Below are 26014 nucleotides of genomic sequence, written 5' to 3'. Positions count from 1 at the left end.
ACAGTTCATTATCCGCTGGTGCAAGAATACCTGCAACACTTGACATCTACACCGACCTTTCCAGAACACTCAAGCCCTTCAAAACAATCAAAATATCATGTTCCTTCTTACATGCATGTTTGACCTAGTGGGTCACAAAAGTGTTTTTAAAGTTGCATGTGTGCAAATGAATGTTTGCTTTCGGCTGCAAAGTTGAATGTCAGAAGCATTCATATCTCCCTTTCGCTGATACAACGCCATAACCAAACTCTGATTTCAATATTTGAACCTTTGAAGGAGTCTCAAGTGACATGTCAGACAGTAAAATATTATTCACGTTCCACTGGTCTGGTTCCATGCAAAAAGGAATAGTTGACTCTCCAAAAATGACAACTCTAACATTATTTACTGATAGAGTAAAACTGTTAAGAGTTCTGAACCTGTATGCTGTTTTTTATTTTGTGGAACTAAAAGGTGAATCATGCAGAAGCTATGAACAGCAACCCATATGATGCCTTTCCAGCTCAGAAAAGAACATACAATAAACAAAAAAGCACCATAAAAGTAGCTCGTATGCTTTATAAGTCACTGAGAGCTACAACATGAAAAATAATCTGCAAATTATTACTTTTTGTTTGTTTCTATGCTATTTTCATAGCAGAAACAAGATAAAAAACAACACAATAACGCAGTGCACAAAAGAACGATACAAGGAAAAAATCAATATAACTACATATAAAAAAAATCTATATAAAATGTTTAAGATTAGTTTTGAATAAAAATGCAATAACTAAACCTGGGCAAACTTTATTAAAACTGTCATGAGTCGGGCTCCTTCCCTTTTCTTTCTCTTTCGCCCTCTCCTGGGTTTTTTCCCTCTTTACATCTTTTCCCTTTTCTCTCTCCTCGCTCAGCTGCTCTTCATCTCATCTCATTAATCGCTCACACCTGTTCTCTCTTCCTTCTGATTTCTCGCCCTTTTACTTCTCCCTCTTTTCCTTTGTTCCCTGTCATAGTATTTACAGAAGTTTGTTACGTACCTGATGTTTCTCTGTCGTTCTCTAGTCCTGTCGTGTCTACTGTGGTATGTGCCGTCTCCTGATTTGTTACCTGACCATCATCTGCTTGCCCTGTCTCTGGCTGTCAGTTCCGACTAAGGTCTAACGCTGCCCATCAGCAACCCGGACTCTTCGCTGCATCCTCCAGGGGATTTCCTGAGCCTTGTGTGCAGACGCTCCTCAGTTGTCCTTCAACTCATCTTTCTGTTTGAACTATTTTTGCCTGTCGGCTCCTGTTTTCTGATTATTGCCAAGCGGCAGTTATTAAAAGAGACATTTGATCTGCCTTTGCGTTTGGGTTCTCTGTCTCTCTCAACATGACAGAATACTCCGACCAGTTCATGCACCCAGCAAATGAGAGTCATTTTCAGTCCGCCCTCGAGCTTCAGGAGAACTTGCTGGGCCGTCACGAGAACGAGCTCGCTGCTTCTCGTCATGCTGTGGAGACTCTCGCTGCCCAGGTGGCCGACTTAACTCAACAGATGTTGAATCTTCGCGCTGAAGCGCCCCTAGCCAGGTCCCACGTTTCACCGGAGCCTCGAATCAACAATCCGCCCTGTTACGCTGGTGAGCCGGCCGAGTGCCGTTCATTCCTGACACAGTGTGTCTTTTCCTTGCAGTCAACTCAGGGGATTCCCCTTATTGATTTAAAGGTTTCCACCCCTGTTTACACTCACGATGGCAGTGTTCTCGCCAGGGTACGCCATTCCACGGTTCCGGTGAGGGTCACTGTCTCGGGTAATTATCGTGAGAATCTTTCTTTTTTAATTTTTCACTCTCCTTTTACCTCTATTGTTTTGGGCCATTCTTGGCTTGTCAAACATAATCCTCAGATAAATTGTTTCTTCTGTTTCTGATTTACAGGAGGAGCCCGGTGATTTGTCCGGAGTCCCGGAGGAGTACCATGATCTGCGGGCGGTTTTCAGTCGTTCCCGGGCCACTTCTCTTCCTCCCCATCGTCCTTATGACTGCGGCATTAATCTTCTTCCGGGGACATCTCCTCCCCGGGGAAGATTATATTCCTTGTCGGCGCCCGAACGTGAAGCCCTTGAGAAATATTTATCTGATTCGCTCGAAGCTGGTACCATTATTCCCTCATCCTCTCCTGCTGAGGCCGGTTTTTTCTTTGTTAAGAAGAAGGATGGTACGTTGCGTCCCTGCATCGATTATCGTGGGTTGAATGACATCACGGTCAAAAACCGTTATCCCTTGCCGCTGATGTCATCCGCCTTCGAGATCCTGCAGGGGGCTAAGATCTTCACAAAGCTAGATCTACGAAATGCCTACCATCTCGTCTGTATTAAGGAGGGGGATGAGTGGAATACAGCTTTCAATACTCCGTTGGGGCGCTTTGAATATCGTGTTCTTCCTTTCGGGCTGGTCAACGCTCCTGCCGTGTTTCAGGCTCTGGTCAATGATGTCCTTAGAGACATGTTAAACATCTTTGTTTTCGTTTACCTCGACGACATTTAATTTTTTTCCCCCTCTCTCCAGATACATACTCAACACGTCCGTCAGGTTCTCCAGCGTCTTCTTGAAAATCTTTTATTTGTCAAGGCAGAGAAGTGCCTATTTCACGCTACGTCCGTCACGTTCCTTGGTTCGGTCATCTCCTCCGAGGGGATTGCTATGGACCCTCCAAGGTTCGCGCCGTCACGGAAAGGCCTGTTCCCGATTCCCGAGTCACGTTCCAGCGTTTCCTGGGGTTCGCTAATTTTTATCGTCGTTTTGTTCGGAATTTTAGTCAGGTCGCCGCTCCGCTCTCTGCTCTCACGTCTGCCAAATCTCCTTTCTCTTGGTCAAATTCTGCGCAAATCGCCTTCGATCGGCTCAAGTCCTTGTTTTCTACCGCTCCTATTCTTGTTTCTCCTGACACCACCAGACAGTTTATTGTCGAGGTCGAAGCATCCGAGGTGGGCGTGGGAGCCATTCTCTCCCAACGTTTAGCGTCCGATGAGAGGGCCCATCCTTGCGCCTATTTTTCCCATCACTTGTCTCCCGCCGAGCGCAATTATAACGTTGTATGATATCGTCCTGGTTCCAAGAACCTCAAACCAGACGCCCTTTCGTGACAGTTCTCCTCTCCAGAAGCCGTTCCCACCCAGGAGGTTATTCTCCCTCCTGCCATAGTTATTGGTTCGGCTGTCTGGGGAATAGAACGAATCGTTAAACGCGCTCTTTCCCACACTGTCACTCCTCGCCTTTGTCCTAGGGGTCTTTTATTTGTCCCACCAGTCGCTCGTCGCGCTGTCCTTCAATGGGGGCATTCTTCTAAATTATTTTCCCATCCTGGTGTTAGGGGAACCATCGCATCTATTCGTCAAAAGTTCTGGTGTCCAACTCGTGAGCGTGACATTTGTCGTTTTGTTGCGTCTTGTTCTGTCTGCGCACAGACCAAGTCTAGCAAAACGCCTCCTGCAGGTTTGCTGCGACCCCTTCCTCTTCCGTCTAGACCATGGTCTCATCTCGCTCTGGACTTCATTACAGGTCTTCCTCGGTCTGAGGGGAACACGGTAATACTCACGGTAGTCGACCGCTTTTCCAAATCCGCTCATTTCATTCCTCTCCCTAAGCTGCCCTCCGCCAAGGAGACAGCCCAAATTGTCATTGACAAAGTATTCAAGATTCACGGTCTGCCTTCTGACATTGTCTCTGCTAGGGGTCCACAATTCTCCTCCCTTTTTTGGAAGGAGTTTTGTCGACTTATCGGGGCCTTCATATTTCATGCATTAAAGCCGTTGCTCGTTCTTCGTCCTGTCCTGTCACCAACCCTGTCTGCATCGTTGATTCCCCCACTTACAGAGTCCGCAAGTTACTGGATGTGCGTCCCCATGGCTGTGGTCACCAGTTTCTGGTCGATTGGGAGGGTTTCGGTCCTGAGGAGAGAACTGGGTCCCGGCATAACATCCTGGACCGCTCGCTGATTGATGACTTCTACCGTTCTCGCCAGTCCTCTTCCTTGGGAGCGCCAGGGGGCGCTCCTTGAGGCGGGGGGGTACTGTCATGAGTCGAGCTCCTTCCCTTTTCTTTCTCTCTTACGCCCTCTCCTGGGTTTTTTCCCTCTTTACATCTTTTCCCTTTTCTCTCTCCTCGCTCAGCTGCTCTTCATCTCATCTCATTAATCACTCACACCTGTTCTCTCTTCCTTCTGATTTCTCGCCCTATTTCTTCTCCCTCTTTTCCTTTGTTCCCTGTCGGAGTATTTACAGAAGTTTCTACTGTGGTATGTGCCGTCTCCTGATTTGTTACCTGACCATCATCTGCTTGCCCTGTCTCTGGCTGTCGGGTCCGACTAAGGTCTAACGCTGCCCATCAGCAACCCGGACTCTTCGCTGCATCCTCCAGCGGATTTCCTGAGACTTGTGTGCAGACGCTCCTTAGTTGTCCTTCAACTCATCTTTCTGTTTGAACTGTTTTTGCCTGTCGGCTCCTGTTTTCTGATTATTGCCAAGCGGCTCCCCTGAGTTATTAAAAGAGACATTTGATCTGCCTTTGCGTTTGGGTTCTCTCTCTCTCTCTCAACATGACAAAACATGCTTAAGTGTGTAATGGAATAATTTTTTTCAAAGATTTTCACACTAAGCACGATATGTAATAAGACTTGCAATAAAGTTGCAGGAGTCGCATTGAAGAACTTCTAATGAACCTAGTGAAACATTACACCGGACTAGATAATTACATTGGTAAACAGAATTTATCTGCATGCTTTTACCTCACACAGACCAGGTTATCCTCAGAGTTTATAACTTCAATTTGAGACTTTGAAAAAAAATGCACAAATTCAATGAATACCGTATGCCATGCAGAATAAATCCAAGCAATCTCAAAATAAATCATGCATCTCAGATACTTTGCCTTTAAAAAACAGGCACATATTCAACAAGGTTATATCAGTGACTGTAAATTAAAAATAAAATATATACAGTGTGGGAAATAATTATTTGATCCCCTGCTGATTTTGTAAATTCACCCACTTACAAAGAAATGAAGGGTCTATACTTTTTATGGTAGTTTTATTTGAACGGAAAGAGACAGAATATTAACCAAAAACCCAGAAAAACAGATTATGTAAAGGTTATAAATTGATTTGCATTTCAGTGAATGAAATAAGTATTTGATCCCCTACCAACCAGCAAGAATTCTGCCTCCCACAGATTGGTTATGTGCCCATGTGGAACACAGATTAGTCATAGACACGTGCGTAGACACGACCAAAACGCATGATGTAGTCAGCCAGATCCGGGCCGTATCTAGACCAGATGGAGGAACTGTGCCTAGACACGACCACAACGCATCCCTGAAGTGGCAGCAGAGATTGTGTCAACTAGACTGTCCCCTGTGAAGGCCTCATCGACATGACAGCCATCTGCACTGATCCTCAACAACTCGTCCCATGCTGGTGTGACTCCGATCTTCAACCAAATGGAACTGGATAATATTTTGATTGTTCCAAACCAATCTGACTTCTGACCTATAATGCTGCCTGAATCACAATCATTCACTGTTCGTTTATTGCCCAAAGGAGAACTGTCCCCCGACTGAGCCTGGGTTCTTCCATGGTTTTTTTCTCCATTCTGCCACCTGATGGAGTTTTGGTTCCTTGCCACTGTCGCCTTTTTCCACCTTTGTTGTCATTGGCTTGGCTTGCTTAGTTGGAGAGATTAAATTTAACATTTAATTTAATATTCAACAATAATATTGATCTGCCTGCATTGACATTATTATACAAGAACTGAACGGAGCTGGACGATGACACGGTTTACTCCAGAGTGGCTATATATACACACACATATACACATAAATATATATATATATATATATATATATATATATATATATATATATATATACACACACACACACACACACATATATACATATATATATATATATATATATATATATATATATATATATATATATATATATATATATATATATATATATATATATATAAAATGAACTAAATATATAAAAATGAACTAAATTAAATACTTTTTTTAAACAAAAATGAAACATCACTGAACTTACTTAAGATGGACTGTGCCGCTATTTTCTTTTGGAAACAAACATTTTTGCATTATTTTCCTGTTATCTCTGTAAATCTGCTTTGAAACAATCTGTATTGTAAAAAGTGCTATATAAATAAACGTGACTTGACTTGACAATATACAGTAAAGCTCCGTTCACACTGACAATCTCATTAAAAACAAACGACTTCTGGTTGATTTGTTGCTGCTGGGTTGCATTGCTTTAAAGAACACACGTGCCCATTAGCTGCCCAAAACATAGACTTTTAGATATTTCAGATTAACCCAATACAAGCAGACACAAGCTGTACGCACATGACTAGAAAATAAATGTCCCTTAAAGGGACCTTGATTATTCATGAACTATCTGATGCATGCGGCAAGACAAATATAGCACAGGCTTTACAAATCTAGCTATAGGTATGCTGACACTGAAATTTATACTGGACAACCGATACTGCAGTTTGCAGATACAACAATTTGTTTAAAGAACAACAAATTACTGTACATCTTAAATGACTGGAAATTTGATCCTTTACCACATCTGTGTGACAACAGCTCATTTGAATCACATTCAATTACCATCACTAGTCCTATTAAAATCCATTGTGTAGTTGTATATCGTCCCCCAGGTCAACTTGGCAGTTTCTTGGAGGAGCTTGATGTGGAACTCTCATCCTTCCCTGAAGATGGTACTCCTCTCATAATTCTTGGAGACTTCACCATCCACCGAGGAAAACCTCAGGCTGCTGATTTTCACACCCTGCTTACCTCATTCGACCTCAAACGAGTATGTACTGTGGCTACTCACAAATCAGGAAACCAATTGGACCTTATTTAAACGCGCTACTGCTCCACTAACAATACACTTGTCACTCCGCTGCATACCTCAGATCACTTCCTCCTCACTCTCAACCTCAACCTGCCTCACAACACAACACACACTCTGGGCAAGAGGGTGAAAGTTAGCGTAGATTCCATTCTCTTTGGTCTCATCCACACTTCCTCCACCTGATCAGCTCTCAACACTAGATACTAACAGTAAAACTGATACTCTTTTCTCCACTTTAACATCCGCCTAGGACAACTTCTGCCCCCTTTCCTCCAGGCCAACCCGCGCCACACCCTCTGCCCCCTGGTTATCTGATATTCTCTGCGAACATCGTTCTAAACTCAGGGGTGCAGAGAGGAAGTGGCGCAAATCGAAAGATCCTATAGACCTGGGTCTTTATCAATCCCTCCTCTCTTCCTTCTCTGCTAATATCTCTACTGCTAAAATGACAAACTATCACAACAAAATTATAAATTCTCCTGACTCTCGCATGCTTTTCAAAACCTTCTCCTCTCTTCTCAACCCTCCTCCTCCTTCATCAACCCTAACAGCTGACAATTTTGCCACATTCTTCATAGATAAAACAACCACCATCAGTGGCCAATTTACCAATCCACAAACTGACACACACTTTTTACCAAAAAATGCACACATTCTACCCTCCTTCTCTCTACTTTCAGAGGCAGAAGTCTCTAAACTCTTCCTTTCCAATCACCCTACCACATGTCCGCTTGATCCTATTCCCACTGATCTACTTCAAGCCATTTCTTCCTCAGTTGTACCCACACTCACGCACATCATAAACACCTCTCTTCACACTGGTACCTTTCCCACAGCTTTTACGCAGGCTCGGGTAACCCCACTGCTTAAGAAAGCAACTATAAATCCAGCACATCTGGAAAATTACACACCGGTATCCCTTCTTCCATTCGTCGCGAAATCACTTGAACCAGTTTTCTTCAACCAGATCTCTTACTTTCTTACACAGAACAACCTCTTGGACAACAATCAGTCTCGTTTCAAAAGAGGACACTCAACTGAGACTGCCCTGCTCTCAGTAATTGAAGCTCTGAGACTGGCAAGAGCAACTTTCAAATCCTCAGTTCTCATCCTGCTGGAAACTTTGACACAGTTAACCACCAGACCCTTCTGTCAATCCTAAAGATGAAGGGCATCTCGGGAACCGCACTCCAATGGTTCAAGTCTTACCTCTCATGTAGGTCCTTTAGGGTGTCATGGAGGGGTGTGGCGTCTAAGACCCAACATCTAGCTACTGGGGATGACTACTCACCATGACTGTTCCCTGCTGGTGGAAAGATCTGCCTAACTCAACCAGAGCTGCTGAGTCCGTAGCCACATTCAAGAAACTGCTGAAGACACATCTTTTTCGGCAGCACTTGATCCAGTAATACTAACACTTTCTCTTCCATTCTATTTTTATTTATTAAAAAAAAATGGACTGCATTAAACTGAGAGGGGTCATAGCACTTAAACAAGCAAACAAGCTCAAAGTACACAGACTTTTTTTTTTTAATTGTCAGCACTATACCACTTCCAGCTGCTCATTCTAACATATGAGGGAGATTAAATATGCACTCTTACAACTATTTACAAGATACTACAATAGAAACACCATACAATAAACAGGATTAATCAACAGTAGATCAATAAACAATCACTTGGCAAAAAGTTACGAACTGCAAACTGCTCTGAAATGTCGACAATGTAGAACGCACAACAGCACAACGTTTTTACTTTGTGCTCATGCTTATTTCAATCATATTCTTTTGAATATTATTATTATAATAACTAAAACATTAAAAACATTATTAAGATTTATTTTATTTCATTTAAGATATTTAAGACTTTTTATGATCTTAAATTTGAACAAATTCACATTTTAAGACTTTTAAACTCATTTTAATTTGAACTTTTAGGCGTATATTAAACGTCAAGTGTCGTCTTATTGTCTCTGAGAAAGATATTTCATGCAGCAGTCAGGTGGATATCCCAAATAACTTATTTTACTGACTAAAAATGGGAGATAAAGCTTGTTTTATGGCAGTGTTTAAATCCACACTTATTTCTGCACTAATGGGGAAATGCTTGCTTTCCAGCTATAGTGAAACGCCTCAGTCCTGCACCCACTGTGTGTCCCTCAGGGCTGCATTTGCCACAGAGTTACAGGTTGAAAAAAAAGTTTGTTTCCCCTTAAGCGTCCCCCTACCCACAACCTCAATATCTCTGGAGAGTGTCTAAAATGCCATATACTAATGAAGTCAACTTCTACTGAAATTCCATGAAGTTATTCTCATATTTTCAACACTGTCTAACTAAAAACTTTTAACATGAAATGAAATGTATCTGATGTGGGACCTGTACAATGGGATAGTTTGATGCTTGAACATTTTCTAAACCAAGATTGTAAATTTTTTTTTATGGGTTCATGTATTTTTACATTGTTTCTGTAAAAATATATTCCTGCACATTTTTATTTGTATTTATTCCATTCAAAAATGGGTACAGTTGGTAAGATTTTTTAATGGTTTTTGAAAGAAGTCTCTCATGCTCACCAAGGCTGAATTTATTTGATAAAAAAACAAGTAAAAACATCTTATGTTATGACTGTAATCCCCTGAGAAGGGGAACGAGACATTGCGTCTTGGATTGACATTATGGGGAGTGACTGGTCTGAAGAACGTGTGTAAACACGACAACTTTCAGACGACAGGTAATGAAGTCTTTACCGATGCTTCTGTGAGGATAAGAGGGCACCTGCAATTTATGTAATTAGCTTGTTTGTCTTTAGGAGCCTTTTGTTTGTAGTAGCGTGTGAAAATTTAAAATTTAAAATTTTCTTAATTTCTTTTTTGAATACTCCTACAACAGGTTTACATGCATCAAAGGTCAAAAAACTTTTCTCATTTTAATTTTCTCATAACATACATTGCACATCACCACATTTTTCATTGATTCTCAAACGACTCGTCTGATGAATCAGTCTCTCTAAATCCCTCCTTTCCGAGAGCATGCTCTGCTCTGATTGGCCAGACAGCTCAGTCTCTTGTGATTCCGCGTACAGCGCATGTCGGAAACAAAAACACCCATTACCATAACTTCAGCTCCATCCGGAGGGTTTCTACAGCTTAGCGATTGTACACTGTAAACTAAAGACAGTAACAAACGAAGACGTCGATTTTACCCTATCAATCTGAGCGCGAGTCTGAAGATGAAACATTCGAAGAACTAGTTCCCTTTCAAACGGTCAATTGGTATTGCGTAGCTAAACGCAGTGACATCCAATGGCGCGGGCGCCCGCCAAGGGGGTGTGACCTCGGTCTATAATAGTCCCTGAATTCGCCATTATAGCATATTTTACTCCTTCAGCGACAAACTTCATGTCTCTGACCATTTATTGAGCCTTCGCCGTCGAACAAGCCTTCAGCCTGAGCGAGCTACAGTTCAGCAGACGACACATTTCACCTGACGCCGTCTCTCCTGTGGCTATCCGGCGATATCCTTTTCATTACTCATTGTATTCTGTGTGTTTTATCTGTACGAGCGTTGTTTCAAATGCCTTGTGTCAAGATCTGCACCACGTGCGGATGCAAGCTGCACGAGGCGGACGAACAAGCTAGCTGCATTCCATGCCTGGGACTTCACCACGTGGAGAATGCACTGTCTGCCGGCGGATGTGCGGCCTTCGAGAGCATGCCAAACTCTGTGCTGCGAACTCGGCTAGCCCTCTCCCATGACGGTGACGCCGCCTTTCCCGCGCTTCCTTCTCCGGCCCTACTTCAGCCGAGGAAGATGAAGCGCCGCAGCCAACGGCAACCGGAGAGCATGGATGTTAGTGAACGCACGCCGGCCACGTCCCCGCGTGCCTCACTCTCTCCAGCTCGTTCATCTCCGGTCCTGTTCGAGGGAGATCAGCCCCCTACGTGGTCGGCCTTGTCTCCTTCGGTGGGCCTAGCGAGCACGACGACAGCTTGTCTATCGCCGCGTCTGAGGAAGAATGGCCGGGCTCTTTCGACCCCGTCATGGCTTCCCAGCCGACACCCAACGCCTCAGCTACCAGGACTAACTCCGACGCGGAAATGCTTCGGATCCAGGCAGTATCGGACCTCGAGCTCGAGTGGGCCGTACCCGCTGAACCCCCTTGAAGTCGGCTGGATGGCTGGTTTCTGCCAGGGCACCAACAGGCCCCTCGTCACAAGCCAGCGCCTTTTTTTCCCGAAGTACACAAGGAGCTTACCAAGGCCTGGCGCACTCCTTATTCTACATGAGGCCCCGCAGTTTTCGCGACGCTCTCCTCCGTTGACGGAGCAGCGGAAAAAGGCTATGAGTTGTTGCCGCCCCTCGAAGAGGCGTTGGCCGCTCATGTCTGCCCGAACACAGCTGCTAGCTGGCGAACTAGAGCTGTTGATCCCAACAAGCCGTGCCCTAGCACTTCAGCCCTCGCTGGACGCGCGTATTCCGCCTCCGGTGAGGCTGCATCGGCCCTGCACATGATGGCCGTGCTGCAGGTGTACCAGGCCAAACTCCTCCGGTCTATGGACCAGGCTGGCCCGGACCCTGAGGCCTTTCGGGACCTTCGAAGCGCCACGGACCTGTCCTTGAGAGCTACCAATGCCACAGCGCAGGCTATCGGGAGGAATATGGCGAGTTTGGTCGTGCTCGAGCACCACATCTGGCTTACCCTCACTGACATTAAGGACGCGGAGAGAACGAAGTTCCTCGACGCCCCAGTATCCAGCACCGGCCTCTTCAGCCCGGCGGTGAAGGGGTTCTCGGAGAGATACACCGAGGCACAGAAAGCGTCCCAGGCCATGCGTCACTTCCTGCCTAAACGCTATAGCTCGGCGTCGAGTGCTCACAAGCCAGCCCCGTCGAAGCCTCGGCCAATAAAAGCCCGCGAAACAGGCCTCTCAGCCCCGCCCTGCGGCTGATGCCCAGCGCCAGCCGAGAGCAACCAAGCGCTTCCCGCTTCCCCGACGCCAAGGCCCCAGACCAAGCGCCGCGCCAAAGTCGTCCTAGCATGCAGGGGAAAGAGAGAGGGCACGGGTCCCACACTCGCCGGACCACCCTAAAAGAAGCCAACAAAACTTGACACAGCCACTTGTTCAGTTCAGGCGGCTGGGGATTTTATTACTGCAAACAGGCCCGCAACAGTAAGCGCGTTCTTGCAAACAAACACCGTTTTCACGGCGACCCATATAAAGAAAAAAAAAAGAAAAAAAAGAAAAAAAGAGTATGTTTCACAAACACAACACGTGGGTTCACGGTCCCCTTCATCAGGCGGCCCCTCCCCCATTGTAATACTGACTTCCCCACACGCAAATGGTTGTACAGTCAGTCCAATACTCAATGTGTGGCCAAATCACAATATAAGGGTATCAGGTCCCCCTTCACTAGGCGGCCCCTCCCCTGTTGTAACACTGACTTCCCCACACGCAAATGCTTGTACAGTCAGTCCAATACTCAATGTATGCACAAATCACAATATAAGGGTATCAGGTCCCCCTACATTAGGCGACCAGCCCCAATCTGTGTGTCAAGCCCTAGCCACACGGGTTCTAACCTGGCAAGCTATCCCTGGTGTGTCGAGTGGGGTCATAAACACTATAAAGCGAGGTTACCCGCTCCAATTCGCTCGCAGACCCCCAACATTTCAGGCGGTTCTCAAGACTTCGGTGAGAAGCAACGTGGTTCACGTGCTTAGCACCGAAGTACAGAATCTATTAGCAAAAGGGGCGATAGAATTAGTCCCCCCTGCGCTAAAACAAATGGGTTTTTACAGCCGCTATTTTCTGATTCCGAAAAAAGACGGCAGTCTCAGACCCATTCTAGATTTGAGACATTTGAACAAAGCTCTCATGAGACAGTCGTTCAAAATGTTAACTATCAAACATATCCTCGCGCAAGTGCGCACGGGGGATTGGTTTGTCACAATGGATCTGAAAGACGCTTACTTTCACATTCAAATAAACCCTCGTCACAGGCCATTCTTGAGATTCGCCTTCGAGGGCCAGGCTTATCAATACACCGTTCTGCCGTTCGGTCTATCGTTGGCACCCCGTACATTCACGAAGTGTGTGGATGCAGCGCTTTCTCCTCTGATACATCAGGGAGTGCGTGTGTTAAATTATCTCGACGACTCGACTGGCTGGTGCTGGCACAGTCGAGAATCGAGCTATTAGCTCACAGGGATTTGATTCTCGGCCATCTAAAATGCCTGGGTTTCACAATCAATGTTTCAAGAAGCAAACTAACCCCCAGCCAGAGCGTGATCTTTCTGGGCACAGTTTTAGACTCCAGAGCTATGACAGCGCGACTCACACCAGAGCACGCGCTCTCAGTGCGAGCGCTTGCAGGCACTTTCAGAGCGCGCGAGCAAGCGCCACTGAAGAAATTTCAGAAACTGCTTGGTCTCATGGCAGCAGCATCGCCAGTACTCCGCTTGGGATTACTGCGCATGTGCCCACTGCAGCATTGGCTGAAACGTTGTGTGCCAACTCACGCATGGCAGTCAGGCAACTTGCGCGTTATGGTAAATCACGGTTGTCTAGGAACCCTGATTCCCTGGCGGGGTCAGAACTGGTACCACGAGGGGGTGACAAGGGGAACAATTTCCAGGAGGAAAGGTGTTCTTACAGATACATCCAACCTGGGTTGGGGAGTGCTGCACCCCTCGTGCAGCACTCCCCAACCCAGGTTGGACGCCCAACTATTATCAATATGTCAAGTGCCCGACAAGGAGGGAAAAGACACTCGATCTATGCTTTGGGAACATTAAAGACGCTTATAAGGGCTATGCAAAACCACCCCTTGGAGATTCAGATCACAACGCAATCCAGCTCGTCCCGCAGTATAAACAAAAACTCAAAACCAGCAAACCGAGATAAAGACAGTCAAACAGTGGACTGATGAGTCTGTTGAATGCCTTAGAGGCTGTTTTGAATGTACTGTGTGGGACATTTTCACGAACACTTGTAAGAACTTGGAAGAGTTGACTTCAGTGGTGACTGATTATATTCGTTTCTGTGTGGACTGTATAATCCCAGAAAAAACTTTCAGAGTTTTTCCAAATGACAAACCTTGGGTAAACAAAGAATTAAAGGTTGCACTACAAAGGAAAAGGATAGCTTTTGAACAGGGAGACAGGCAAAAAATGAAAGCAATTCAGAAAGAGATTAGACAGATAACATATAGTTGTAAACAGAAATATAAACTACAGATTGAGGCGAAAATGAGGGGGAATAATCTGAAACATGTATGGCAAGGAATGTATACAATGATAGGGAAGGCAGAGAAGAAAAGGCACATAGATACAAATGGAGATGATCAAGCATTTGCAGATGATCTGAATGTTTTTTATGCACGATTCGAAACATCAGACTTTCTCTTGGAGCGTGATACCATTAGACAGCAGTTACAGTTTGGCAATCCCCCGATTATTACAGCAGATGAGGTACGTAGAGTTTTCAACAAAATTGATCCTAAAAAAGCTCCAGGCCCTGACCAAATAAGTGGTAGGGTTCTGCAGAAGTGTAGTGAACAACTTAGCTTAATCTTCTGCCAGCTTTTTCAAGAGTCATTAGACACACACTACATTCCTAAAGCCTGGAAGTCCTCGCTCATTGTACCAGTACCTAAGGTAGCAAGACCAGCTGTTTTAAATGATTATCGTCCAGTCGCCCTTATATCAATCGTGATGAAGAGCCTAGAAAAAATTGTTCTGAGACATATTTTAAATGATGTGCAATGTAATCTCGACCCTTTACAGTTTGCCTATAGGAATAAGCGCAGCACAGATGATGCACTTCTGTATATGCTCCATAATATCTATTGCCATCTGGATAAGCCCAAACGATATGCCCGAGTTCTCTTTATAGATTTCTCCTCTGCCTTTAATACCATCAGGCCTCACATTATGATGGAGAGGCTGGGGCAGTTAGGGGTAAATCCTAATATAATCAGGTGGGTTGAGTCCTTTCTGACGGAGAGAACACAGTGTGTTAGGGTAAATGAAGTTGTGTCCTCTCAGATTATGACCAACACAGGATCCCCACAAGGCAGTGTCATCTCACCAGTATTGTTCACTCTTTACACCAACGAGTGCAGAAGTAACACATCTGAGCATCTCACAATAAAATTTGCTGATGACACTGCAATAGTGGGGTTAATACAGAACCGTGATGAGACCAACTATAGGGCCTGGGTGAATTCATTCGTAGACTGGTGCAGGTCCAGCTGTCTTCTTCTAAATATAAAGAAAACAAAGGAAATAATAATAGATTATAGAACTGGGAGCCAGCCACACCAGTGCTTGTTTATAGACGGAGAGGAGGTGGCAATTGTGGCAGAGCACAAGTACTTAGGCACAATAATAGACAATAAGTTGCAATGGAATAGTAATACCGACACCATATATAAGAAGGGGCTGCAGAGACTTTACTTTATGCGGAGACTGAGACAGTTTAGAGTGGACAGAGACATGATGTTACTTTTTTATCACTCATCTGTGGAGAGCATGCTACTTTAGTGTTGCGTTGCATGGTATTTCTCTTTGTCAGTGACCAACAAAAACAGATTGAGCAAGATAGTCAACCTGGCCAGCAGGGTCGCGGGGCACAAACTAGACAGTATGGCTACCACCGGTGAAAGAAGGGTGTTGAAGAAAGGTTTAGCTATTACTAAAGATACGTCACATCCCTTACACCGGGCATATGAGATGTTGCCATCACAGAGAAGGTTTAGGCTACCTTATTTCCAGACAAATCGAGCCAGTAAGTCATTCATTCCAACTAGCATCACTCTGATGAACAAGAAGTTACCTGCAGGACAGCACTTTAAATAGCACTATTTAGCACTTTAACAGCACTAATAGCACTTTAAGCAGGGTTCTTTGAGTCTTCTGTCCTGATGCTGTGTACGTGTAGTGGAGTGGTGGGGATAAGAGAGGGGGGTGGTTGGGGTGTGGGAAATTCTGTGTACTCTGTATTGTGTCATGTAAAATTGTCTTTGTATAAATGTATCTGACGTGCTGTAGGGGCAGAACAATTTTCCGAGAGGATAAATAAACATAATCTAATCTAATCTGTAAGAACCTGCATGCGATGGCGAGAGACCTCCTCTTATGGGCACAAACCAACCTAAGCTCTCTGAGAGCAGGGCATATACCGGGCATCCAGAATGTGGGCGCGGATATGCTTTCATGGGGCAACACTCCCCTCGACGAGTGGTCCCTGAACCCACAGACGGTCAGTCTGATATGGAAGGTGTTTGGCGAGGCCGAGGTCGACCTGTTCGCCTCGAGAATCAACACCCACTGCAAATTGTTCTTCTCGAAGGACAGGGACGTGCTGGCCCATGTCTGGCCCAACCGTCCCCTTTATGCCTTTCCCCTCGTCTCGATGATTCCACAAGTCATCAAACGGGTCAGAGAGAGCGGGTGCCCAGTCCTTCTGGTGGCCCCTCTCTGGAAAACCAGACCGTGGTTCCCGGAACTGGTTCATTTATCGGACACAATCCCATGGACTGTCCCACTGAGGAAAGACCTCCTCACACAGGCGAACGGGACATTGTGGCATCCGAGACCCGATTTATGGGCCCTCCATGTTTGGCCCCTCAACGGGTACCCAAAGACCTTACTGAGAAGGTCTTAAGCACTATATCTGAAGCCAGGGCCCCGTCGACTCGGCGCCTTTATGCTTCGAAATGGTCAGGTTTTTCCAGCTGGTGTTCGAAAAATCAGGGTGACCCAGAGTCATGTGAGATATCTGTGGTGCTCTCATTCTTACAGGAGCTGCTGGATGCAGGTCGCTCCCCGTCCATGCTCAAAGTATATGTGGCAGCCATAGCAGCACATCATGTTCTGGTGGCTGGCCAGTGACTGGGAAGAAACGACCTGGTCGTGAGATTCCTTAAAGGTGCTAGGAGAATGAACCCCTCCAGACCTCAATCTGTGCCGTCTTGGGACCTCTCCGCGGTCCTGGGGGCTCTGAAAGGTTTGCCTTTCGAACCGCTCCAATCGGTTGATCTAAAACCCCTTTCGCTGAAGACCGCTCTCCTTATGGCGTTGGCATCTATCAAGGGAGTGGGAGATCTGCAGGCGCTCTCTGTGAGCCCTGCATGTTTGGAGTTGGGTCCAGATGACTCCAGAGTCATCCTCAAGCCCAGACATGGTTACGTTCCTAAAGTGCTCTCAACACCGTTCAGAGCACAGGTGGTGACGTTATCAGCCCTCCCTCCTTCTGCAGAGGATGGAGAGGTTAATCTTCTCTGCCCTGTCAGAGCGCTGAGAATCTATCTGGAGCGTTCTGCGTCTTTTAGACAATCAGAACAGCTTTTTGTCTGCTTTGGTGGTAGATCCAAGGGGGATCCAGTCACTAAGCAAAGACTGTCTAGATGGATAGTGGATGCTATTTCTATGGCTTATACCGCAGCGGGTCAAGTTTGCCCTATAGGCATCAAGGCCCATTCGACCAGAGGTATGGCCTCGTCATGGGCTTGGACATCTGGCATTCCCATTAGTGATATTTGTGATGTGGCCGGCTGGTCCTCGCCTTCCACATTTATGTTTAGTTTTTATAATATGGAAGTGCCTTCCCTGCAGGCGAAGGTGCTTTCGGTATGATTAAGACCCGTCGGTGGCCGGTCTTGTCATATATTACTGTGCACAATCACATTCACATATATAAAACCCGCTGTTGGCCGGTTGTATTTCAAGCATAAACCTGCTGTTGCTGGTTATATTTACATATATAAAACCCGCTTTTGGCCGGTTATATGACATATATAAAACCCGCTTTTGGCCTGTTATATGACATATATAAAACCCGCTTTGCCGGTTATATTCCATAAATATATAAAACCCGCTTTGGCCAGTTATATTCCATACATATATAAACCCGCTTTGGCCGGTTATAATTTCATATATAAACCCACTTGACTGGTTATATGTTCGTATACTAATAACCCCGACAGTGTCTGGGTTCATTGGTGTAGTATATTGGGTTATTTCTAACTGATGTATACCATTTTAGACCTGACGGTGTCTGGTCTATTTATACATAATTATGCGGTTATGGCTTGTTCTGTATGCTCAGGGGTCCTGAGTTGCAGTGGCAGCCAGTTACTCAGTGCGGCGTTTTGCATGGCGTCCCCACTGCATATAGCTACGCAATACGAAGTGACCGTTTGAAAGGGAACTACTCGGTTACTCACGTAACCTCAGTTCCCTGAGTTAGGGAACGAGTATTGCGTAGCCAGCCGCACTATGGTAACATGGCAAGTTGTCGCTTCAGTCGTTAAACCTGCTATAATGGCGAATTCGGGGACTATTATAGACTGAGGTCATGCCCCCTTGGCGGGCTTTCCCCTTTCCCCCCACTGCGTATAGCTACGCAATACTCGTTCCCTAACTCAGGGAAGTTTCTCAGAGATACACTACTCAGTTTTAGGTACATTATGAGATGTTTCAACTGTAATTCTTCACCATCAGCATTAATTAAGTGTATGTCAATCAACAAACTGATGTGTACAGGGATTAAAGTGAAAAAAATTCTTCTGACTGAAATTTTCATATTCCTTTAACTTTATTTAAATAGTCGAGACCAATAGCGTTTTAAGGGGAGATGTTTTAAACCGCTTTAATATTGCCAGTTTGTGTATTTTAAAAGCTATTTTAATCTATGAAAACATTTTAATTAGCTTGACAAATAATCAACCATCTACATAACTTTTCAGTGCATATTTTTATTTATCTTATAAGACCAAACAATGCTAAATATATTAATATATAGTTTGTTCCATGGCAAATCGTTTTGGCTGAGGGCAAAGTGAAGTTACATTACTTTATATATTTAGGCTATTTAACTTTAACTTTGCAGCCTATTAGAGAGCTGACTAATGTTTGACTGAATTGTTTGATTTATTTCTCATTGTATAGCTTATAGCCTACCTATTAGGCTACTTATACTTTTATACTGGATATTATTGATCATTAAAACTGACATTTAACAAAAAGAGACAGGGTTGTGTAATGTTATATATTCTAAAATATTCTTTATATATATTTTACTATGCATTCTCTTTACTGTTTGTGTACATGCATAATAAAATAAAACGATACAACCCTGTCTCTGTTTGTTAAATGTCAGTTTTAATGATTAATAATGTTTCATATTTTTTAAATGAAAACAAAAATAAGCAGGGTTGTGTTTTATATTTCGTGTTGCTATAAATATATGCAGTGAAGATAATCAATGTGCGTTGCCTGAACCACATTTGTGTGGCCATTAATATGTTTGTTTATGATAATATGTTCATTTATAAATGAAAAGAGGTGTTTTATATATATTTCGTTTGATTGTTGATGAAAAGAGGCAGAGTTGTATTTTATACCATATTTTGTTTTATTGTTGCCTAAAATATACATAAAGAGATAACCGGAGTAGCCAGAGCGAGCTGAGTGACGCGATCAAGAACGCGCTGTTCCATTTGCAGAATAACCGGACGCGCGTCCTCAGGAGTTGTTCTCCTGAGTCGAACTTGGCAAGTCCGAAGTTTGCGTACTTGGTATTGAGAAACGGCCAATATTGACCCGCGTTCTGTTTTCTATCATGCGCCGTGCACGTTTGCGATGATGTAATATGCACACAAACGCACCAGGGTTGGATAGAATCAAGTTGAGTTTGAAACCAGACCAACGCTGCGGGGGGCGCCGGGAACAAACGCGCTCGGATTCGGACCGCAGCAAACCAGCTGTAGCCTGACATGCACGTATCCAAAAAGATTGATTGAGTGAACACGGAGCAGTTTTTCCGTGAGCGGGAATTGAAAAGCCGGACTGGACCATAAGCGAAGTGATTACAGAATGCTTAGAGTGGAGAGAGGAACGTGCTTTCGCTCCAATCCAGGCTTTATCACATCCCCCTCCGCAGGGTGAATACACCTCGTCTTTCCTTAATTTAAGACCTATTCAAACTAAAATTAAGACATTTATCACACTATTTGAGAAATGAAAGCCTATTTACGGCCTTAAAATTATGAAAAGTGAATTTAGGACATTAAGGAACATAAGGACAGACAAGAACCCTGCAATTGACGGAAATCCGTCATAGACTCGCTGCAATTAACGGAAATCCGTCGTAGCGACGGAGAACTTTAATCCCTGTGTGTATAATTAAAATTTATTGCGGTGAACATGCAGGAACTGCATCGATAATGGTGCATACGTTAGCCAAGCTCTAACATGAATGACTGATGTAACTTAAACGTTGGTAAGCAGAACGTTGGTTGCTTAGCAGAACTCTTTCAGTAAGACAGTAATAACGCGAGTAAGCCGGTTGGCTGGGAATTTACACAATATAAAACACAAAACTAAGTATTTTGAATACCCCGTACACAATACATGCATAACTTTATTTATTGTGCACTTTCAGATTGTTTACATTCGCAAACAGCTATTTTACACTCTGCATGAAAGGGAATATTCGAAAAACCATAATAGGGGCACTATAAGGTATTTTCCAAATGTCAACATTTACCAGAGTAAATGTTATCAGTGTGAGATTTCTTAGATCTCTGACTAACCATACGTGTGATTGTCTTTTTCCTCTTTTCATCTCTTTCTGTCAATAATCTGTCCATCTTTTAGGGTACGCTTACTTGAGGAGGCTCCTGAAGTTTTCTTTTTCATTAAACATTTTGGTAGTTCTTATAAAGCTGTATGTTAATGTTAGGTAGTTATAGTTTTTTTTTTTTTTTATTTAGTTTTTTTTGTTTAAGTAGATGACATCTTAAGGATTTTAAGGCAACAATGTCATTTTGTGGAAAAACAAATTATTCAATCCATCCCGAGTCTGGCAAATGCGACCGTGCTGAGTTATTTCTTCCTGCCTCCCGGATTATCAGGCCGAACGGTTTTAACTACCGGGGGACAATTAAGTATGAAAAACTCATTCAATCATTTCAGGTGTGCCTCCGTGTCCCAGTTTTTTGACATTGGGGACACGCATGATCTGTGCGTTTGATGTTTGGGTAAGGAGCAGGCACGTTCGGTTCTTGAGTGTTCTGAATGCGGCCATTTTGAGTGAGGAAGCTCCGTTCATGTCCGCTAGACTAAATTTTCGAGAGTTGAGGGACAAGCATGTGTGGATCGGGGCTCAGTGGAGGTTGATGTCGTGAGGATCGCAGATCGATTTGGCTGAGGAATTCGAAAAAGGCATAGCTCTTTCATGTTCTTCAGTAACCGGTTTAAGCGATAAGTTGGATCTGGGTGTGCTGTCTCTTGAGCCATTTGACACAGCAGATAGCATGCTGCTGGCACCATCCGGCCAGAAGTAATTTTATGAATTATTGCTGCTGGCACCATCAGGCCAGAGGTAATATTATGAAATATTATAACAATTTAAAATAATTGTTTTCTCTTTCAATATACTTTATGATTTATTCCTGTGATGCAAAGCTGAACTTTTAGCATCATTACTACAGTCTTCAGTGTCACATCATCCTTCAGACCATTCTAATAGGCTGAAAAAAAAATCATTTAAGATGTCCCTTCATATTTTTGTGGAAACTATGATAAATTTTTTTGGGGATATTTTATGTAGTTCAAAAGAACAGCAATTATTACTGCCACATTTGATCAATTCAACGTATCCTTGCTGAATGAAAGTATTAAAAAAAAAATCATACTGACCCCAAAGTTTTCAACGCTAGTATATACACATATATATATATATATATATATATACACACAAAATACAGAAGACAACATAGTACAACATAGTCAGGTTGCTCAGTAATTATCCGCAGTGCTCTTACCAATCATGGGTGACTCAATAAAGCTCCAGGAGTTGGTTTGAGGCACATATGATTGAAGCACTCCAGCTGAGCGACCAGCCTCATTCACCCCTCCAAACAAATAGATCTTCCCTCCACAGACAGTTGCTGCTGCAGAATGGACAGGTTTGGGCAAAGAAGCCACCATCTCCCACTGGTTAGTGATAGTGTCATACCTAGAAAGAAAATGAAAAGTGATTTAGCCTGAAACGCGCCTTTTAGGACAAAATAAATGTTCTATTCCATTCTATTCCTACTGCTCATATGTAGAGTTTATAGTTTGACAAACATCTTGGCATCCACTCAAAACCTTTTTCCCCTAGAAAAAGGTCTATTAAAGTCGGCCTAAATAAAAAGACACGTTCCATGGGTTTTTAAATGATGCTCATGGCTCATATCAGTGTGTTTCCGCTTCATGCCCGTTAAAGCATCAGGGAAATGAGAGTAAATTGCGAGGCTTGGTTGAGTTTCTTTATTGGCCCTGGGCAAGATAATTTACGTCAACTCTAGCATTTAACCCTTTGAGGTCTAAGGGGTTTTTGGGGTCCTTGAGGTGTTCTGACATGCTCTTACATTTGTGCTTTTTTCAGTTATTTATAAACATGTTAATGGCAAAGGTGTAAATTCACTCTATATAGCACACACGGGGCTACCGTAATATGTGAGCAACATGTATGTACATGTTTGTATTTTTTAGAGAATAATGTTAATGCGTGGTTATTGAAAAAACTAAAACTTAAAGTGTCTGAAATAAGGCCACAAAACACATACTAAATATGTGTCCACAAGACTTTTGACTAATGAGTGTTGTTGCCTAGAATTTTTTCTTCAAAATGATCTGAAAATCATCCTGCCTAATCATTTACATAAAACAATACATTGATTAAAATTTTATAAGACACCTTTTGTTTGGAAAGGCAATATGCGTGGAGGCGTGTTCACACCTGAGAAGACAAAGGCCGGATGATGTGCCACATACATAATGAGCTGCATATTAATTAGACTTTCACACATGCAGGTGTGTCAAAGGATCCCAAAGAATGCAAGGACAAAAGACATTATCTATATATACATATTTTACAATTAGAAATTGTAACCAATTACAAATAGGTTACAATTACAACAACAATTACAATTTTAACAATATTTCAAGTGTATTTCTTTGTAAAAAGTATACATTTTATCATACGTATTAAAAAAGGTAAGGATTCATTAGTTTGAATATTGGAACAAACACTATAATAACATCTTAGTTGATAATTTAATATAGCTACTTTATTTGACAAAACATCATACTATAGTATATTTAACTATGAGCAGAAATTGGTGAACAAAAGCGTACCTATTTAATGTGACAGTAGTCTTTTTTACAGTCAAAACTTTATAATCTATCCAAAACTAATCACAAAATCTTGTCTAAACATTCATATTTAGTCTGTAACATATTGTGTATGATATATTAGCATATACATGTGAATTTGCAGTTTGTTGCTTATACAGACATTTTATTTCAACATATTTCAGTCTATTTTTACTCATCTTAGTAGGCTATAGCAATATAGTTTGGATGTGCTCATGTAAACATAACGTTTACTAATGTAGGTGCGAGAGTGAATGAACGAATATGAATAACATGAATAGTGAATAGACACTATTCAATATCGCGATTAGAACAGAGCACTTAAGAATAAATGACTTAGTACTACATCAGCTGGCTCGTTGCGCCTCGAAATGAAACTACCAGCACTTCTGGTACATTTTCCAGTTTATTAGATAGTATCATTCCTCACAGGTATGGATACGCTGTGTACACAGCTGTGGTAAGATACTTACTAAACACGATGTGTTTTATAATCCAGCTGGTGGGCGTTGGCATGTTTGAATGGCTTGCCTTAGATCATTTGCGTTTAAATACCACGCGCTCTCCGTGGGCGTGGCACATTAACGCGTAATTAGGTATAATAAGCTGGAAAGAAAAAGACTGACGTCTCTCTATTTTCATACAGATTACATAAACTGAGAATATTTTTTTTTAATATAAATTAATTCATTTAAAAGAAGAGAGTTCAAGCTTAATTATGGAAAAACACTTGTGCCTGTATGACAAGTATTCGCGGAATTACAGTTAATTTTCGGACGCATTTCAGAATGGACTTAACTGACAGAGAGAAGGCAGAACGCGCATCATGTTTGTTTTTCTTTATTTGGCGAAAAGCACAACACTTAGTTTTTATTGTGAGTATCCACAAAAAAAATAGACACTTATCAGGATCTAACGATGTACAACACTTAATATGTAAGATCAAAATCAACAGAGTATTTTGAGTTTCTTTTGCACTGATAAGAAAAAAAGCGAGACTATCGCCCGCGCGATTATTCGACCTCAGAGGGTTAAGTAAAAAGAGACTGTAGTGAAAATGTGCATGGATGATTGTCACAAAAACTGTCCAGCTAATATTTCAAGAAAAAAATTACATTGATTATAGAAAATGAGGGAGCATTTCAAGTCAAAATACCATTGCAATAATATAAAAAAAAATATCATAAAACTATTATAAATACAGTTGTCACGGGAATGGTGTATGTAGAGGAAGACAAGGAGTACTTTTCCAATATTTTCATATAATAATTCATATAATAATTCCAATACAAAAAATTACTATTAATATAAACTTACAAGGGTGCAAACGGACAGAGGATACACACACCACAATACAATTTAAAACCGACCTAGACTAACTGAACAGAAGGGAACGAAATACAGACACAAATTAACAATAATGAGGTGAGCACAGGTGACACGGATGATAATGACAGGCAGGTGTGGGTAAATGAGGGAGTGAGTGCAGGTGTGAAGAGAAGAGGGATGCTGGGAAGTATAGTGCAGACGATAGCTGTGACAGTACGCCCCCTCCTAAAAGGTTGCGCCGTAATATATCAACAGTGGTGAGGGGGTGGGCGCCCTGAAGGCTGACAAGGGCGTGGCCTATCCGGGGCAGGAAGCATCCAGGGCGGAGCAGACTGTGCAGGTGCCAGGGGGGAGCGGCCTGTGTAGGCGGCCAGGGCGGAGCAGGCTGTGCAGGCGGACAGGGTGGAGTAGGCTGCCAGGGTAGAGCAGGCAATACAGGTGGCCAGGGCGGAGCAGGCTGTGCAGGCGGACAGGGTGGAGTAGGCTGCCAGGGTAGAGCAGGCAATACAGGTGGCCAGGGCGGAGCAGGCAGCCAGGGCGGAGCATGCGGCCAGGGCGCAGCAGGTGGAGCAGGCTGCCAGGGCGCAGCAGGCAGTACAGGCGGCCAGGGCAGAGCTGGCAGTTAAGGGGACCAGGGTGAAGCTGGTTGTGCAGGTGCCCATGGCGGAAAAGCCCCTTCAGGTGGCCATGGCGGAGAGGACCCTTCAGGCGGCCATGGCGGAGATGACCCTTTGGGGGGCCATGGCAGAGATGATTTTTCAGGTGGCCGTGGGCCTATGGGCGGCCACGGCGAGGACGTATAGCCCCACCCCCAAAATTTTCTTGGGGGGAGTGACAAACTAAGGAACAGGCTCTGGGAGCAGGACAGGCTCAGGTACAGGCTCAGGTACAGGCTTAGGCACGGGGATAGAAGGTTCAGGCTTGGGAAGCATCAAGTTAACAGTCTCTCGCTCGGCGGGCATGACGTGAAAAGTCTCTGGCTCGGCGGGCATGACATGAACAGTCTCTGGCTCGGCGGGCATGACCTGAACAGTCTCTGGCTCGGCGGGCATGACCTGAACAGTCTCTGGCTCGGCAGGACTGACGTGAAGTGCAGGCTCAGCAGGACTGACGTGAAGAGCAGGCTCAGCAGGGCTGACGTGGAGCACAGGGTCGGCAGGGCTGACGCGGAGCGCAGGCTCGGCAGTTCTGACGCAAAGCTCAGGCTCGGCAGGGCTGACGCAAAGCTCAGGTTCGGCAGGGCTGACCTGAAGCACAGGCTCAGCGGGAAGAGACTCCGGCAGGGCGTACTCGGCAGGACGGTCTCGGGTGAAAACTGATCCACTCAACACCAGCACATGATCCAGGTACTGAGCAAACGTACCTGGAATCGTTGTTGTTGGAGCTTGCTGGTAGAGGTGATCGTCCAACCCACACCAAAAGATTGTTTTTAGCTTGTCCTCCTTCCAGGGTCTTAGATAGGAGAGCTCGAGGAACTCCTCTACATAGTCCTCAATCAGGCGGTTATCCAGGAGGAGAGTGAACAGTGGGTCTGAGGGGAAGAGATGCGTGCTCATCTTGTTTTCCTTTGCGGTTG

General features: G+C 43.9%; 1 protein-coding gene across 1 annotated transcript in view; it reads right to left on the bottom strand.

Moving 5' to 3' along the window:
* LOC143740068 (kelch-like protein 29) overlaps positions 1-26014 on the bottom strand; it is a 462524-nt gene that overhangs the window by 16332 nt on the left and 420178 nt on the right. The window contains exon 12 of the mRNA XM_077232146.1: positions 21732-21925. Coding sequence (XP_077088261.1) covers positions 21732-21925 — 194 coding nt within the window. The remainder of the gene's footprint in view (positions 1-21731; positions 21926-26014) is intronic.

This window comes from Siphateles boraxobius, unplaced genomic scaffold, assembly GCF_051911475.1.
Source record: "Siphateles boraxobius isolate OS27281-9 unplaced genomic scaffold, OSU_SipBor_1 164, whole genome shotgun sequence".
Taxonomy (NCBI): domain Eukaryota; kingdom Metazoa; phylum Chordata; class Actinopteri; order Cypriniformes; family Leuciscidae; genus Siphateles; species Siphateles boraxobius.
This window is presented reverse-complemented; position numbering and strand designations above follow the sequence as displayed.